We start from the raw sequence: 16,208 nt of genomic DNA, 5'->3' as shown, positions 1-16,208 counted from the left end.
TGGACAGGCTGAAACCGGTCTATGGACACATAAAGCGGTAATTCATTCACAAATAACCTGGACTTACTCAGACACACAATCACAGAATCCTCGCTCCCTCGCTCAACAACACATTGGCCCCGAAGTCCGGCGCCCCTTGCGGTATTTCTTTATTGTTAAAAGGTTGGAAATTACAAAGCACAAGTGCAACAAAGCACTCTACTTGCATCAGCTGAGTTTTACAAATTCTGGGAGAAATTTGCCAGCATAACTGCACTAAAACTGTTCCATAACATCTCAGAATGAGTCCCAACTGACAGGCTCACTTCCATAGGCATCAGGCTACCCAATGGAGTCCAAAACATCACAATTCAGCTTGCTGTAATTTTCTGCACAGACCTGTTTTCAGCTCTGTTTTCAGCCCAAAATAACCCTTGTACTGTCCTGGAGGACTTTAGCAAAGTCCTACTGCATTTTGGCATCAACCGGGCAACATAACAGCCCAAAAACAGCACCTAAACAGTGCTGAAACAGCATTGTATTGAAGAGGTTATCACCCTCTTCCGTCCCTGCTTTGGTGTAGGAACCAACTACACCTGTTCCTGTTCAAGGAGGCAACTAACCTTTGCATATAAGCATGAAATTCACACAACTGTACCTGATTTTATCTGATGAGAGCATTTCCATAGTCTGCAAGAGAGAGAAAGAGAGAGAGAGGCTGTGGGGAGCAAGCTCAACCCTCAATTCATGAGTTGTAGGGCAAGGGAGTGCACCACAAATGTTGGTTTTCCTGCAACAAAACTACACGATGGCTGCAAATGAGCCTCCTCTTCCCAAATTCCCACGCTTCCCTCTTCTCAATGAGGAAAATGCACCAAAATTTGACACTTGGCACATTTTTAAGCCTTTTCCACATGCAATCTTCCAGGTTAAAAATCTCCTGACTGGTTCACATTCTCACAACAGTCCTTTGTGAGCTTTTGGTCCCCTTGACATTCCACACAAACTGACGCGAACACTTTTCAATTCCGACACTGCCAAAAATAGCAGTTCCCTAGATTTTAGGGATGATGTCATCTGCATTCCTTCTGGTCTCCTGACCATCTTTGACCACTATGGTCACTTCAGAATTTGCTTAGAATTCAAGATACATTCACATTTCGGTGGCGGCCACTTACTAATGTAAACTGGCCTATACCCTCATTCAGTGGCCATGTCCTGGACACTGTCATTCATCTTTCAGTGCAGTTCTCAGGCTTAGCCAACCACTGGTCCAAAGTCCCATTGGCTCACCCATTCTGACATTGCAATGGCCCAAGCCCTTCCAAGAGATCCCGGGGGAAACCAACAACAACCAAAGAGAAAGAAAAGAAAAATATATATTTATAAAGAAATGTAAATAAAGAAAACAACTGCAAAAAGTTTCACCTCCTGGTGACATACCCCCCTCTTAAAAGAAGCAAGCGACCTCGATTGCAAGTCCACATGCAAACGGATGACACAGGACGATCACAAGACTCCGCAGGTGATTAGTGTCATCGCATGTATCTCCTGCCAACGGATGACACGGGGCGATGATAGGGATTCCCCACTTCCATTTGTGCCATCGCACGTTCAAGCCTTTCAAATACATGTTTCCGGATGCAACACAGGGCGATAGCGTATATCTTGTACTATTAGTGTCACAACATGTAAATCATTCATTTGAAGCGTAACAGATACAACTTCAAAGCACTGAAAGTTCATTCATTGATAGAGTCATTGACAACAAACGTCAAAACTGTACATTGCTAAACATATAATACGAATGTACAGGTCATTCAAAATTCAGGTTCAAAAAGCAGAAATAACTGGGACAGACTCTTCTTTTAGCTTCACATCCAGAACATGAGTCTTGTCCCTATGTACAATTGTGATTTTTCTGTTGAAAGCATCCAACACTGCATGTTTCCTATGACACCATGGAATTCCCAATAGGACATCACATGCTTCCAAGGGCATGATAAGAAACTCCTCTGTGTCGACATAACTCTGTATATGCATGCGAAGTTTGCCAAGTATAGGAGTGACAGGAACTGAATGCCCAGGGCATGCCAAATCAGCCTGTCCAACTGGTCCCATCTCTTCAGCACGAATTCCCAACTTGGCTGCCAATGCTGGTGAAATAAAGTTGGCTCGAGCACCAGGGTCAAAGAAAATCAGCACTGTAGCATCTCTGATTTTACCCCATGCTCTGCACAATTCTGTCGCATCATCACATGGCTGGTCACCAACCATGTCAGGTATCAATCCTGCACTCGGCATTGTCTTCTTCTTGGGTGGCCCTTGTTTATCCTCTGCATCTTTTGGTGGCTGTTGTGGACATTTTGCAGCCATATGCCCTTTCTGTTCACAGATGAAACATTTCCCAGCTTGCATCAATGCCTTTCTCTCTTCAAATGACTTGCATACAGTGGCCTCTTCTGTCCTTTGTCTTGAGGTTCCTTCTTCACTGTGCTCTTAAAGCCACGTGAACCTCCCTGTAGCAATGCATTAGCCATGTTTGCATTCTCAATGAGTTGAGTCATATTAGAAACATTGGTCTTAATGCAATAATCCCTGATTTCTTTGGGCAAACCACAGCAATACTTCTCTATTTGCTTTGACAATGGCACTGTCCTGTAAGAAGTTACTGGCAAGAGTGCATCCCAAAACTTCTTATTGTACTCTTCCAGATTTGCACAATTAGCTGCATCCAGTTTGTGCCATGCTGTCATCACATCCACTTCGAAGGTGTTTGTTTGCCATGCAAAAGAGAATTGCTGCTTGAATTGGATCCATGTAGCAGGTGCCTGTCCTTGCATCAACAGTGAGGTCCACCACTGCAATGCATTACCTTTCAAGAAAGTAGCAGCCTTCCGCACCATAGAAGACTCTGTAAAGTTACCCCCAGTGTATGCTGCATCAAACTGTTGAATAAAAGTCAGCGCTTTCAATTTGTCCTGCATCCCACTGAAAGTGTCAAACTTTACTGCTTGACCTCCTTCTTTGTAATCCTTTTGCACCTTTTCTGCATCAGTCCTTACTGCTCTTTGTCCACTAGGTTGAGGAAATTCAGCCACACTGACAGGTGCTGCGGGCCCCAAAGCTGGACTAAAATAAGTTTGAAATCCGGGTTGCACACCTATATTGGCATAAAGAGGGTTCACAGCTTCCATAGGCATCATTCCTGGTGACCCTCTTGACATCAGTCCTGGCAAAACTGTGGGCGGCCTAGCCATGGCCTGGAAAACAAACCCACCACCAAAATAGCCAGGCTGGAAAGCAACGAATGGAGGAATGGTCGGCATGACCCTTTGCACATTACTTTCCTGGCCATTAAATGCATGTACCTGTGCTTGTGTAACATGCTGCACTGGATCAGCTGCCACTGCTGGTGTTTGCTCTACATGCTGTGGCATCCTTGGCATTTGTTCCTGTGCCCTCTCAACTGCATGCTGAGATGATTCAGCCTGGGAATCCCCTGTCCTTGACTGCAAATACCTCTTCATCGTGGGATTCTTCACCAACTGTTCAAAGGTACCAACCATGCTCAGGAGCTGCACATGAAATAAATCCTCTTGTTCCTGTTCTTCCTCTAACAAGGCTGGCTGTAGTACTGGCTCCATCCGAGCAGAGGCTGACACCTGGGTACCTGTCACCTCTATATGCTGTCTGCGAGTAGAAGAGGAACTCTCTTCGGCAGGGAGCTTGCCTTTCCCTTTGTCTGTCATACTGTCAACTGAAAGTTTAAGGGAACCTGTATCCAAAGAAAGAGACCGTACTCTTTCTCACCTGTAATCAGTTGTACCTCACTATGTGTGTCTCCTGTTCACCCAATCCAATCCGTGTCCGGGCTCTTGCAGAAAAGAGGACCCTATCCCGGCAATGGAACCATGAAACCGGTCTATGGACACATAAAGCGGTAATTCATTCACAAATAACCTGGACTTACTCAGACACACAATCACAGAATCCTCGCTCCCTCGCTCAACAACACATTGGCCCCGAAGTCCGGCGCCCCTTGCGGTATTTCTTTATTGTTAAAAGGTTGGAAATTACAAAGCACAAGTGCAACAAAGCACTCTACTTGCATCAGCTGAGTTTTACAAATTCTGGGAGAAATTTGCCAGCATAACTGCACTAAAACTGTTCCATAACATCTCAGAATGAGTCCCAACTGATAGGCTCACTTCCATAGGCATCAGGCTACCCAATGGAGTCCAAAACATCACAATTCAGCTTGCTGTAATTTTCTGCACAGACCTGTTTTCAGCTCTGTTTTCAGCCCAAAATAACCCTTGTACTGTCCTGGAGGACTTTAGCAAAGTCCTACTGCATTTTGGCATCAACCGGGCAACATAACAGCCCAAAAACAGCACCTAAATAGTGCTGAAACAGCATTGTATTGAAGAGGTTATCACCCTCTTCCGTCCCTGCTTTGGTGTAGGAACCAACTACACCTGTTCCTGTTCAAGGAGGCAACTAACCTTTGCATATAAGCGTGAAATTCACACAACTGTACCTGATTTTATCTGATGAGAGGATTTCCATAGTCTGCAAGAGAGAGAAAGAGAGAGAGAGGCTGTGGGGAGCAAGCTCAACCCTCAATTCATGAGTTGTAGGGCAAGGGAGTGCACCACAAATGTTGGTTTTCCTGCAACAAAACTACACGATGGCTGCAAATGAGCCTCCTCTTCCCAAATTCCCACGCTTCCCTCTTCTCAATGAGGAAAATGCACCAAAATTTGACACTTGGCACATTTTTAAGCCTTTTCCACATGCAATCTTCCAGGTTAAAAATCTCCTGACTGGTTCACATTCTCACAACAGTCCTTTGTCAGCTTTTGGTCCCCTTGACATTCCACACAAACTGACGCGAACACTTTTCAATTCCGACACTGCCAAAAATAGCAGTTCCCTAGATTTTAGGGATGATGTCATCTGCATTCCTTCTGGTCTCCTGACCATCTTTGACCACTATGGTCACTTCAGAATTTGCTTAGAATTCAAGATACATTCACATTTCGGTGGCGGCCACTTACTAATGTAAACTGGCCTATACCCTCATTCAGTGGCCATGTCCTGGACACTGTCATTCATCTTTCAGTGCAGTTCTCAGGCTTAGCCAACCACTGGTCCAAAGTCCCATTGGCTGACCCATTCTGACATTGCAATGGCCCAAGCCCTTCCAAGAGATCCCGGGGGAAAACAACAGCAACCAAAGAGAAAGAAAAGAAAAATATATATTTATAAAGAAATGTAAATAAAGAAAACAACTGCAAAAAGTTTCACCTCCTGGTGACATACCCCCCTCTTGAAAGAAGCAAGCGACCTCGATTGCAAGTCCACATGCAAACGGATGACACAGGACGATCACAAGACTCCGTAGGTGATTAGTGTCATCGCATGTATCTCCTGCCAACGGATGACACGGGGCGATGATAGGGATTCCCCACTACCATTTGTGCCATCGCAGGTTCAAGCCTTTCAAATACATGTTTCCGGATGCAACACAGGGCGATAGCATATATCTTGTACTATTAGTGTCACAACATGTAAATCATTCATTTGAAGCGTAACAGATACAACTTCAAAGCACTGAAAGTTCATTCATTGATTAAGTCATTGACAATAAACGTCAAAAGTGTACATTGCCAAACATATAATACAAATGTACAGGTCATTCAAAATTCAGGTTCAAAAAGCAGAAATAACTGGGACAGACTCTCCTTTTAGCTTCACATCCAGAACATGAGCCTTGTCCCTAGGTACAATTGTGATTTTCCTGTTGAAAGCATCCAACACTGCATGTTTCCTATGACACCATGGAATTCCCAATAGGACATCACATGCTTCCAAGGGCATGATAAGAAACTCCTCTGTGTCGACATAACTCTGTATATGCATGCGAAGTTTGCCAAGTATAGGAGTGACAGGAACTGAATGCCCAGGGCATGCCAAATCAGCCTGTCCAACTGGTCCCATCTCTTCAGCACGAATTCCCAACTTGGCTGCCAATGCTAGTGAAATAAAGTTGGCTCGAGCACCAGGGTCAAAGAAAATCAGCACTGTAGCATCTCTGATTTTACCCCATGCTCTGCACAATTCTGTCGCATCATCACATGGCTGGTCACCAACCATGTCAGGTATCAATCCTGCACTCGGCATTGTCTTCTTCTTGGGTGGCCCTTGTTTATCCTCCGCATCTTTTGGTGGCTGTTGTGGACATTTTGCAGCCATATGCCCTTTCTGTTCACAGATGAAACATTTCCCAGCTTGCATCAATGCCTTTCTCTCTTCAAATGACTTGCAATACAGTGGCCTCTTCTGTCCTTTGTCTTGAGGTTCCTTCTTCACTGTGCTCTTAAAGCCACGTGAACCTCCCTGTAGCAATGCATTAGCCATGTTTGCATTCTCAATGAGCTGAGTCATATTAGAAACATTGGTCTTAATGCAATAATCCCTGATTTCTTTGGGCAAACCACAGCAATACTTCTCTATTTGCTTTGACAATGGCACTGTCCTGTAAGAAGTTACTGGCAAGAGTGCATCCCAAAACTTCTTATTGTACTCTTCCAGATTTGCACAATTAGCTGCATCCAGTTTGTGCCATGCTGTCATCACATCCACTTCGAAGGTGTTTGTTTGCCATGCAAAAGAGAATTGCTGCTTGAATTGGACCCATGTAGCAGGTGCCTGTCCTTGCATCAACAGTGAGGTCCACCACTGCAATGCATTACCTTTCAAGAAAGTAGCAGCCTTCCGTACCATAGAAGACTCTGTAAAGTTACCCCCAGTGTATGCTGCATCAAACTGTTGAATAAAAGTCAGCGCTTTCAATTTGTCCTGCATCCCACTGAAAGTGTCAAACTTTACTGCTTGACCTCCTTCTTTGTAATCCTTTTGCACCTTTTCTGCATCAGTCCTTACTGCTCTTTGTCCACTAGGTTGAGGAAATTCAGCCACACTGACAGGTGCTGCGGGCCCCAAAGCTGGACTAAAATAAGTTTGAAATCCGGGCTGCACACCTATATTGGCATAAAGAGGGTTCACAGCTTCCATAGGCATCATTCCTGGTGACCCTCTTGACATCAGTCCTGGCAAAACTGTGGGCGGCCTAGCCATGGCCTGGAAAACAGACCCACCACCAAAATAGCCAGGCTGGAAAGCAACGAATGGAGGAATGGTCGGCATGACCCTTTGCACATTACTTTCCTGGCCATTAAATGCATGTACTTGTGCTTGTGTAACATGCTGCACTGGATCAGCTGCCACTGCTGGTGTTTGCTCTACATGCTGTGGCATCCTTGGCATTTGTTCCTGTGCCCTCTCAACTGCATGCTGAGATGATTCAGCCTGGGAATCCCCTGTCCTTGACTGCAAATACCTCTTCATCCTGGGATTCTTCACCAACTGTTCAAAGGTACCAACCATGCTCAGGAGCTGCACATGAAATAAATCCTCTTGTTCCTGTTCTTCCTCTAACAAGGCTGGCTGTAGTACTGGCTCCATCCGAGCAGAGGCTGACACCTGGGCACCTGTCACCTCTATATGCTGTCTGCGAGTAGAAGAGGAACTCTCTTCGGCAGGGAGCTTGCCTTTCCCTTTGTCTGTCATACTGTCAACTGAAAGTTTAAGGGAACCTGTATCCAAAGAAAGAGACCGTACTCTTTCTCACTTGTAATCAGTTGTACCTCACTATGTGTGTCTCCTGTTCACCCAATCCAATCCGTGTCCGGGCTCTTGCAGAAAAGAGGACCCTATCCCGGCAATGGAACCATGAAACCGGTCTATGGACACATAAAGCGGTAACTCATTCACAAATAACCTGGACTTACTCAGACACACAATCACAGAATCCTCGCTCCCTCGCTCAACAACACATTGGCCCCGAAGTCCGGCGCCCCTTGCGGTATTTCTTTATTGTTAAAAGGTTGGAAATTACAAAGCACAAGTGCAACAAAGCACTCTACTTGCATCAGCTGAGTTTTACAAATTCTGGGAGAAATTTGCCAGCATAACTGCACTAAAACTGTTCCATAACATCTCAAAATGAGTCCCAACTGACAGGCTCACTTCCATAGGCATCAGGCTACCCAATGGAGTCCAAAACATCACAATTCAGCTTGCTGTAATTTTCTGCACAGACCTGTTTTCAGCCCAAAATAACCCTTGTACTGTCCTGGAGGACTTTAGCAAAGTCCTACTGCATTTTGGCATCAACCGGGCAACATAACAGCCCAAAAACAGCACCTAAACAGTGCTGAAACAGCATTGTATTGAAGAGGTTATCACCCTCTTCCGTCCCTGCTTTGGTGTAGGAACCAACTACACCTGTTCCTGTTCAAGGAGGCAACTAACCTTTGCATATAAGCATGAAATTCACACAACTGTACCTGATTTTATCTGATGAGAGCATTTCCATAGTCTGCAAGAGAGAGAAAGAGAGAGAGAGGCTGTGGGGAGCAAGCTCAACCCTCAATTCATGAGTTGTAGGGCAAGGGAGTGCACCACAAATGTTGGTTTTCCTGCAACAAAACGACACTTGGCACATTTTTAAGCCTTTTCCACATGCAATCTTCCAGGTTAAAAATCTCCTGACTGGTTCACATTCTCACAACAGTCCTTTGTCAGCTTTTGGTCCCCTTGACATTCCACACAAACTGACGCGAACACTTTTCAATTCCGACACTGCCAAAAATAGCAGTTCCCTAGATTTTAGGGATGATGTCATCTGCATTCCTTCTGGTCTCCTGACCATCTTTGACCACTATGGTCACTTCAGAATTTGCTTAGAATTCAAGATACATTCACATTTCGGTGGTGGCCACTTACTAATGTAAACTGGCCTATACCCTCATTCAGTGGCCATGTCCTGGACACTGTCATTCATCTTTCAGTGCAGTTCTCAGGCTTAGCCAACCACTGGTCCAAAGTCCCACTGGCTGACCCATTCTGACATTGCAATGGCCCAAGCCCTTCCAAGAGATCCCGGGGGAAAACAACAGCAACCAAAGAGAAAGAAAAGAAAAATATATATTTATAAAGAAATGTAAATAAAGAAAACAACTGCAAAAAGTTTCACCTCCTGGTGACACAGGCTACCTCCATTTCAGTACTCCCTGGATGCACCCTCCCTCTCTCACACGGGCAGAGATTACCAGACTTATCAGGCAGGATTTGATTCAGTTGGACACTAGGAGGACATGGATACAGCCGACACACGAGCTTGGTACGAAGATGGCTTTCTATAGAGATCATCTTCTCCAGCTCACGGAGGATGGGTTTGTGATTAGACCCAGCTACATGGATACTCATCTTTCTCATGGGGTACGGTGTGCTATTGGTCAGATGCGCACATCCTCACACCAGCTAGAGATTGAGACTGGTAGATTCAGAGGAGTACCAGCTGAGGCCAGGATTTGTCAGCTGTGCCAGATGGAGCCAGAGACAGAGTTACATTACATATGTCACTGTCCAGTATATTATGAGATACGAGGCCGTTTTCACTGCCTGTTCAAAGAGGGTTTTGGACCACTTTCTAGAGTCATGAGATACCAGGATCAGAGATGCCTCGGATTATACTTGCTGGAGCTGCGTAGACATAGAGAGGGTCTCTTGAGAGGGAGGGGATCAGAGAGGGAGAGACACCTACAGAGGCAGATTACAGACTTCTTTCGACCAGAGATTGAGCAGTCAGGCCAGCAGGCATTGCAGCTAGCCCCAAAGTATAGCCGCACCAGAGGTACACTGATTGATCGGGCTATAGAACTGGGGCGGTCCAGGCGCCCCAAGATGAGAGGCCAATCCCAACACCGACGGAGACTACAACAAAGGATCAGGACCATACTAGCACGGCATGGGAGACGTCCAGTCAGAGTACTCACCATGGAGGACATTGAGGATATCCGCCATCGACCGATGAGAGACATCTTTGGATAGTGATGTATATGATGCTTACCTTTGTTGCTGGAGTTTTCCTTCCCAGATGTTATCCATTAGGAGCTCCTAGTACCTTACTTTTCCTTATAGTTGTTGTTTCAGTTTCAGTTAGTTGTTTAATTGTTTTAGCTTTTCTTACACAGACATTGTATCAGATCCACCAATTGTTGTAACCTTTTTGGTCTCATAGGTCATTTTGGCCTTTTGAGGACGTTAATATATCATTTCATTTCTCTCTTCAGGCATAGATGTTGGGAACCCACTTGGATCCCCTCACATTATATAATTGTAGCATTGTACTAGTGGCACTTATAGGGCTGTTGTCTCTTCTCTTGGCTCTCGTTGGCTTTTGTATTTTATCATGTTTTTTCTGACGATTTTGTCACTTCATGGACACATTGTAACACTTTTGGTCTCATAGACCCTTTGATCTTTTGTAGATGTTAATAGAACTTTCTTTCTTCTTTCTCTTAAGCATTAATGAGGTAGCTTATAGGCTGAAGTTACCAGAGCAGAAGAAAATTCATAATGTTTTTCATGCAAGCTTACTCAAGAGGTACATTAGCCAAGAGTGTGTGGATCCCGGTGATGGAAGATCCACTTGAGCTTGAGGAAGTTTTATAGCTGGAACATATTGTTTTTATAAGGAAAGGAAGCTTGAGGTGGATGACTACAGACACGATTCCTTGTGAAGTTTAAGAATTATCTTGCCATTGATGCTAAATGGATGAATGAAGAATAGTTTAGGGATAACCTTGAAGTTCTTGAAACGTACTTGCGCCCTTTGCCACCTAACCCTAGTAGTAGAGCTCCATCCCCTGCACACCCAGATTCAGCCTATAGCTTTGCATTCTCCTAGTAGTAGAGCTCCATCCCCTGCATATAGCTTTGCATTCTCCTAGTAGTAGAGCTCCATCCCCTGCACACCCAGATTCAGCCTTTTTTTTGTTCAGTACTTTTTCATTTTGTTGGGATGACAGAGGATACCCCATACAGGTACTCTGATTTGTCTCATAGGCCGAGTTCGGTCTTTTGGAAGACGTTAATAAAATCTTTCTTTCTCTCTCTCTCTCTCTCTCTCTCTCTCTCTCAAATGCGCACATGGGCAGTCGACTATTCACATCATTAGATTGGTGCCTTCTTGAATTATCAATGGGGTGTTTTTTGGAATCATTTTTAAGGTACACCTGCTTTTTGTGTTGCATAATGTAAAGCATGGTCTTTGTGGTTAGTTTGATTTGTTAGAAGTCTTATAAAGCTTTCATTACACTCTCGAGATGTGATGCATGCATTCAGCCATGTATGAACACTAGCCGAAACATTAATAGGGTAACCTCCATTTTTAGTTTCAAAAGTAAAATGTTAAATAAGACGAGCTGGATAAAACAGTCACTATGTCATCAATCAGTGTGAGAAAATGTGAAGTGAGATTGTGCAGTTGCAAGGATGTTACATATATGTTTTGTTGAAGTCGATGTCATGCTTGTGTGACATTTTCTTGTTGTTTTTCAGGAGCTTAAGGAATTGCAGTCTGAGTGGAACCATACAAAGCCTCACCAGCCTTACCAGTTTAAAATATCTGTGAGTAACATGGTCTTCTGAGCTTGGTATCTTGCGTAGTTGCTTTACAATGTATATACACACTTTGGTTTCGTAATTTTGGATAGGTTATCTTTCTAATCTGTTATTTAATGTTGAATATTAATGTTCTAGAGATCTGAGCCAAAACCAGCTTGATGGTGAGCTTCCATCTGGTAGCCTCCCGGATAACCTCACTGCACTGTAAGCATTGTTAACTCCATTAACTTTGGTTGGTGTCAGAAGACTTGAGTTTCATTAAGCTATTGATTCATGTTTAAGATTATTCTTTTTGGTTCGTTTTGTGAGAGGTTCCTTGTAAATTGCACGCTTTACAGTGTGTGTGTTGTTGTTGGGGTTTGGGGTTTTTTTTTTTTTTTGGGGGGGGGGGAGGGGGGGCGTGGTTGGCGCTGGTTTTGAGTTGATTTGAACTTGCATCGGAGCTCGAAAGCTCTACCTCTGGGCTATTTCCCCCACTGCTAAGAGTTTGCTTATTACTAATATCCTCGTCTCTTGTGCATATTGATTTATGTTCAGTATCCTATCATACAATCACCTGAATGGGACTTTGAAGGAAAACTTGAATGAGATATCAAACCTCCAATACTTGTGAGTTCTACTAGTAGGTCACCTTTATTCTCTTCATAATCTCATAGTTTGAGGTTTGAGAATGCCTTCTTCCTGTGCGCAGAGCATTACGAAATAATGGATTGCAAGGAACAGTTCCTTATAATCTTGGTGCTGGTGTTAACTACAGTTCACATTTATCAAGACTGATCCTGTAAGTAATAATGTGGAATATTTCCATCAGTTTTTCCAAAAAGTATTATCTTCTTTTGTTGCCATGGTACTCAGCTTGTTTTCTCCTCATCTGCTCTCCCATCGTGGTTCTGTAGAGATCTTAGGAACAACAATTTCCAAAAGGACAACTACATAAATTATCCTTCATATGTTACAATATGGTATGCATTTACATCTCTTCTCTAGAAAAGATAAACCCATGATTATAACATCCAAGTGTGGAGCTTTTCTCACTAATTGCATCTTATCAGGCTAAATGGGAACACAGCATGCAACTCTACACAGTCAAGTAAAGCATGCAATCTTTCAAATCAAGATCTGGACATAAAGGACATCAGCGATGACACACCACCTATTCCATTACCTCCCGGGTGTAGCGATGATACATGTGACCCATCTCTAAATCAGGAGCTTGCATACGGTGTTTTGAAGGAGTATGGAGAGTGTCTTTGCGATTATCCACTCCTTGTTGGATACCGGCTGAAAAGCCCTGAATTCACATACTTTCCGCCTTTTGAAAATGCTTTTATTAAGTATATTTCGGATGGGTTGAGGGTGTCTCCATATCAAGTTAACTTATCCGACTTTAACATCGAGCCAGGCCCTCGGTTAAGGATGAACATTAAACTACTCCCGAATTATCCATTACATCGATTTAACGATTCAGAGGTGCTTCGCCTTTACAGTGCCTTGAGTGATTGGTCATTTCTTGATAGTCCTACATTTGGACCCACCGAGCTTTTGTACTTCTCCATTCCATATCCTTATAATTGTAAGTGTTTTAACTCTTTTATTGAGCTCTGTGTGTGTGTGTGTACATACACACGCATATATCTATACATACAATGGGCGTGCATGCATATATAACACACATACATATATATACAAATAGAAACACACATGCATATATGTATATGTGTGTGTGCGTGTGTGTGTGCTCGTGCACACGCACACGCATATGTATATATATTTGCAATACATACATACATATATATGTATGTAATACAGACATATACGTGTGTGTGTGTGTGATAACACACACACACACACACACACACACACACACATGTATGTATATGTATATATGTGTGCATATGTGTATATGTGCATATATGTGTGTGCGCGCGCGTGCGTGTACACAGGTGTGAGAATACGTATGTATATGTTTACGTACAATTGTGTATATGTACATACATGTGTGTGTTTATGTATATAATGTACATATATGTATACATACATATATATGTGTATTTGTTTTATGCAGAGACCCATGCTAGAGCTCCTAGGATGATTACCACTCCAGCCATATACTGTTGTACTCACTGTCACTTTTGTACTCCCCCATATTCATGTATTCATGTATCCATGTACTCATGTACCCCATTTTGTCTAGTAGCATTAGCTTCCCACTCTCCCTAGATGCTGCTTCCGGATGCTCCCTACTGATGTATTGTAGGGCTAGATACTTACCTTCGGTTCTTTCTTTTCTTTTCCAGACAGTGTATCAGATGTCACATGGTTGTAACTTTGGTCTCATAGGTCATTTTGGCCTTTTGATGAAGACGTTAATATAACATTTCATTTCTCTACATGTGTGTGTGTGTGTGTTTTTAGAGAGAGAGAGAGAGAGAGAGAGAGAGAGAGAGCCATAAATTGGCTCTCTCTCTCTCTCTCTCTCTCTCCCCCACTGTATATATAAACGTGTGTTTGGAGTGTACCATTATATTTGGTTAATGAATGCATTGGAAACTGACAAGTTTTCTTGAATCTCTTTGATTTCCAGTGACAGTAACAATAAGTAGCGATCATCTCCTGAGTAAAGGAGCATATGCTGGCATAGTCATTGGCTGTATTTTATTTACTGCAGCAATAGTGGCTGGTGCTATGCTTATCCTTTTTAAACGATACAAAGGTGGGGCTGCAAAAAAATAGGTAGCTTTGATTTCAGATGACCTCATTCTTTTTTTTTTTCCCAACAAAAACTTAATTCATACCTTTTTACAAAGGAGGTGAACACGAGTTGCCGAAAATCGGTCTTTTCTAAAGAATCTGCAAACTTTTGTTTTAAAACTTCTTACAATGCACTTTTTCCATAGTCGTCAAAACTTGGCATAGTCCCAAGTGCTTTGTTACATCATTTGCATCCCAGCCAACTCTTTTCAAGGCCATTGACAACAACATTGTCAAAGATGATGCCAAGGGGCGAGTAGTCTAGGGAGTTGTGTGTGATTCGGAAGGGGAGGTCCTGGGTTCAAATCCTTGCTAGCCTCCGATTGGCATCTGGCTGCATTTTGACCACAATTGTACGGCTTGGGAGCCCGTGCCGCCTTCAGGTGGGTTACCCAAGTTGTTAGTTCAGAAGGATCTACTCATGGAAAAAAAATGTTGTCAAAGATGATCAGAAGGGTGGCCAAAAGTGCAGCTGTGCCATGGCCATTGTGGTGTGCCTTCAACAAACTCTTCCTCATACTGCAATCTTGTGCATTCATGAACTTGATTTTGGTATAGTGTGTGGGCCTGTCTGTGGAACACATCTAACCCTATGTGTGGTATTGGGATCTGTTTTTGTTTCTCATTGTTGTCTGTTTTCAAAACGTTTCAGGATTGCATTTTCATTCCAGTGGGATGTGTTGACAACTATGGGCGTGATGCTGAGGGCAATTTGTTTTGTTTGTGCTGTGAAGGAAAAACTGCCAGACAAGAACGCATCAAGATAGTCGGGGTGAAAGATTTCACATTTGAAGAGATGGCTTTGGCCACAAAGGATTTCAGCGACTCTATGCAAGTGGGGCAAGGAGGATATGGCAAGGTCTACAGGGGGATTTTGGCTGATGGAAGAGTAGTTGCCATAAAACGTGCAAAGGAAGGATCGTTGCAGGGAGAGAATGAATTCTATACAGAGATAGAATTGCTCTCTCGGGTTCACCATCGAAATTTAGTCTCACTGGTGGGATATTGTGATGATGAAGGGGAACAGGTTTGGGTCTTCGCTTGTTAGTAAGCTCCTGTAAGCTCTAGCTCTTCTTGGCTGATGCTCAGTTTTGACTCTTCAATACCTCTTGCAGATGCTTGTTTATGAATTTATGGAAAATGGTACACTGCGTGACCACCTCTCAAGTAAGTAAGCCATTTGCACATACATTTGCATAGTTTTGGTGCCCTTCTAATTCCTTTGAAAGCTCCTTTCATTGACATAGTTGTAAGACAATTGATTGATAAAAACATGTTTCCCTAAATCACGTCAGCTTAAAAACCTTTGTCAACTTGACTAAACGTTTACAAATGCCCATTGGGAAGACGTTTTCATACTTTTTCAAGGATGATTCTTGACGGGCTGGGTCACCCTTCAAAATGACGGGTTTAGTAGAAATAATGCCTGTTTTTCACAATTTACCTTATTTTTGCTGTAAAATAAGTGGCTGTGTTTTACAGCCAAAATGCCCAAAAACGGGCATGATGCCCATCAAAAAGCAACCTTGCAAGTTGAAGTTTCATCATAAGATTGAGCTCATTTGAGATATGCATAAAAAAAGAACCGATAAGAATTACCATTCTATTCTTTGCAGCACGTTCCAAAAGGCCTCTTGATTTTCGGACACGCCTTCAGATAGCTCTAGGGTCTGCTCGTGGCATCCTTTATCTTCACACTGAGGCTAACCCGCCCATCTTCCATCGAGATATCAAGGCTAGCAATATATTACTTGATGAGAAAAACAACACCAAAGTAGCAGATTTTGGGCTATCGAAACTCGCTCCCATATCTGATCTGGAAGGTGTTGCTCCTGGCCATGTCTCCACAGTTGTGAAGGGGACTCCGGTGAGAATGGCCTTGTTCGCTCTGGAGTGAAGTGTTCAGTTTTGATTTTTACATGCATTATCTATGTTTG

General features: G+C 43.3%; 1 protein-coding gene across 6 annotated transcripts in view; it reads left to right on the top strand.

Moving 5' to 3' along the window:
• LOC147639114 (putative LRR receptor-like serine/threonine-protein kinase At1g06840) overlaps positions 1-16,208 on the top strand; it is a 95,766-nt gene that overhangs the window by 78,454 nt on the left and 1,104 nt on the right. For all 6 annotated transcript variants that reach the window (XM_086787543.1, XM_086787559.1, XM_086787567.1 and 3 more), the window contains exons 9-18: positions 11,455-11,523; positions 11,656-11,724; positions 12,058-12,129; positions 12,212-12,301; positions 12,417-12,482; positions 12,573-13,093; positions 14,105-14,233; positions 15,006-15,298; positions 15,387-15,438; positions 15,888-16,138. In XM_086787543.1, coding sequence (XP_086643669.1) covers positions 11,455-11,523; positions 11,656-11,724; positions 12,058-12,129; positions 12,212-12,301; positions 12,417-12,482; positions 12,573-13,093; positions 14,105-14,233; positions 15,006-15,298; positions 15,387-15,438; positions 15,888-16,138 — 1,612 coding nt within the window. The remainder of the gene's footprint in view (positions 1-11,454; positions 11,524-11,655; positions 11,725-12,057; positions 12,130-12,211; positions 12,302-12,416; positions 12,483-12,572; positions 13,094-14,104; positions 14,234-15,005; positions 15,299-15,386; positions 15,439-15,887; positions 16,139-16,208) is intronic.

Source organism: Cibotium barometz, chromosome 4 (assembly GCF_041138505.1).
Source record: "Cibotium barometz isolate CiBa-2024 chromosome 4, ASM4113850v1, whole genome shotgun sequence".
In the NCBI taxonomy this organism is placed as follows: domain Eukaryota; kingdom Viridiplantae; phylum Streptophyta; class Polypodiopsida; order Cyatheales; family Cibotiaceae; genus Cibotium; species Cibotium barometz.
This window is presented reverse-complemented; position numbering and strand designations above follow the sequence as displayed.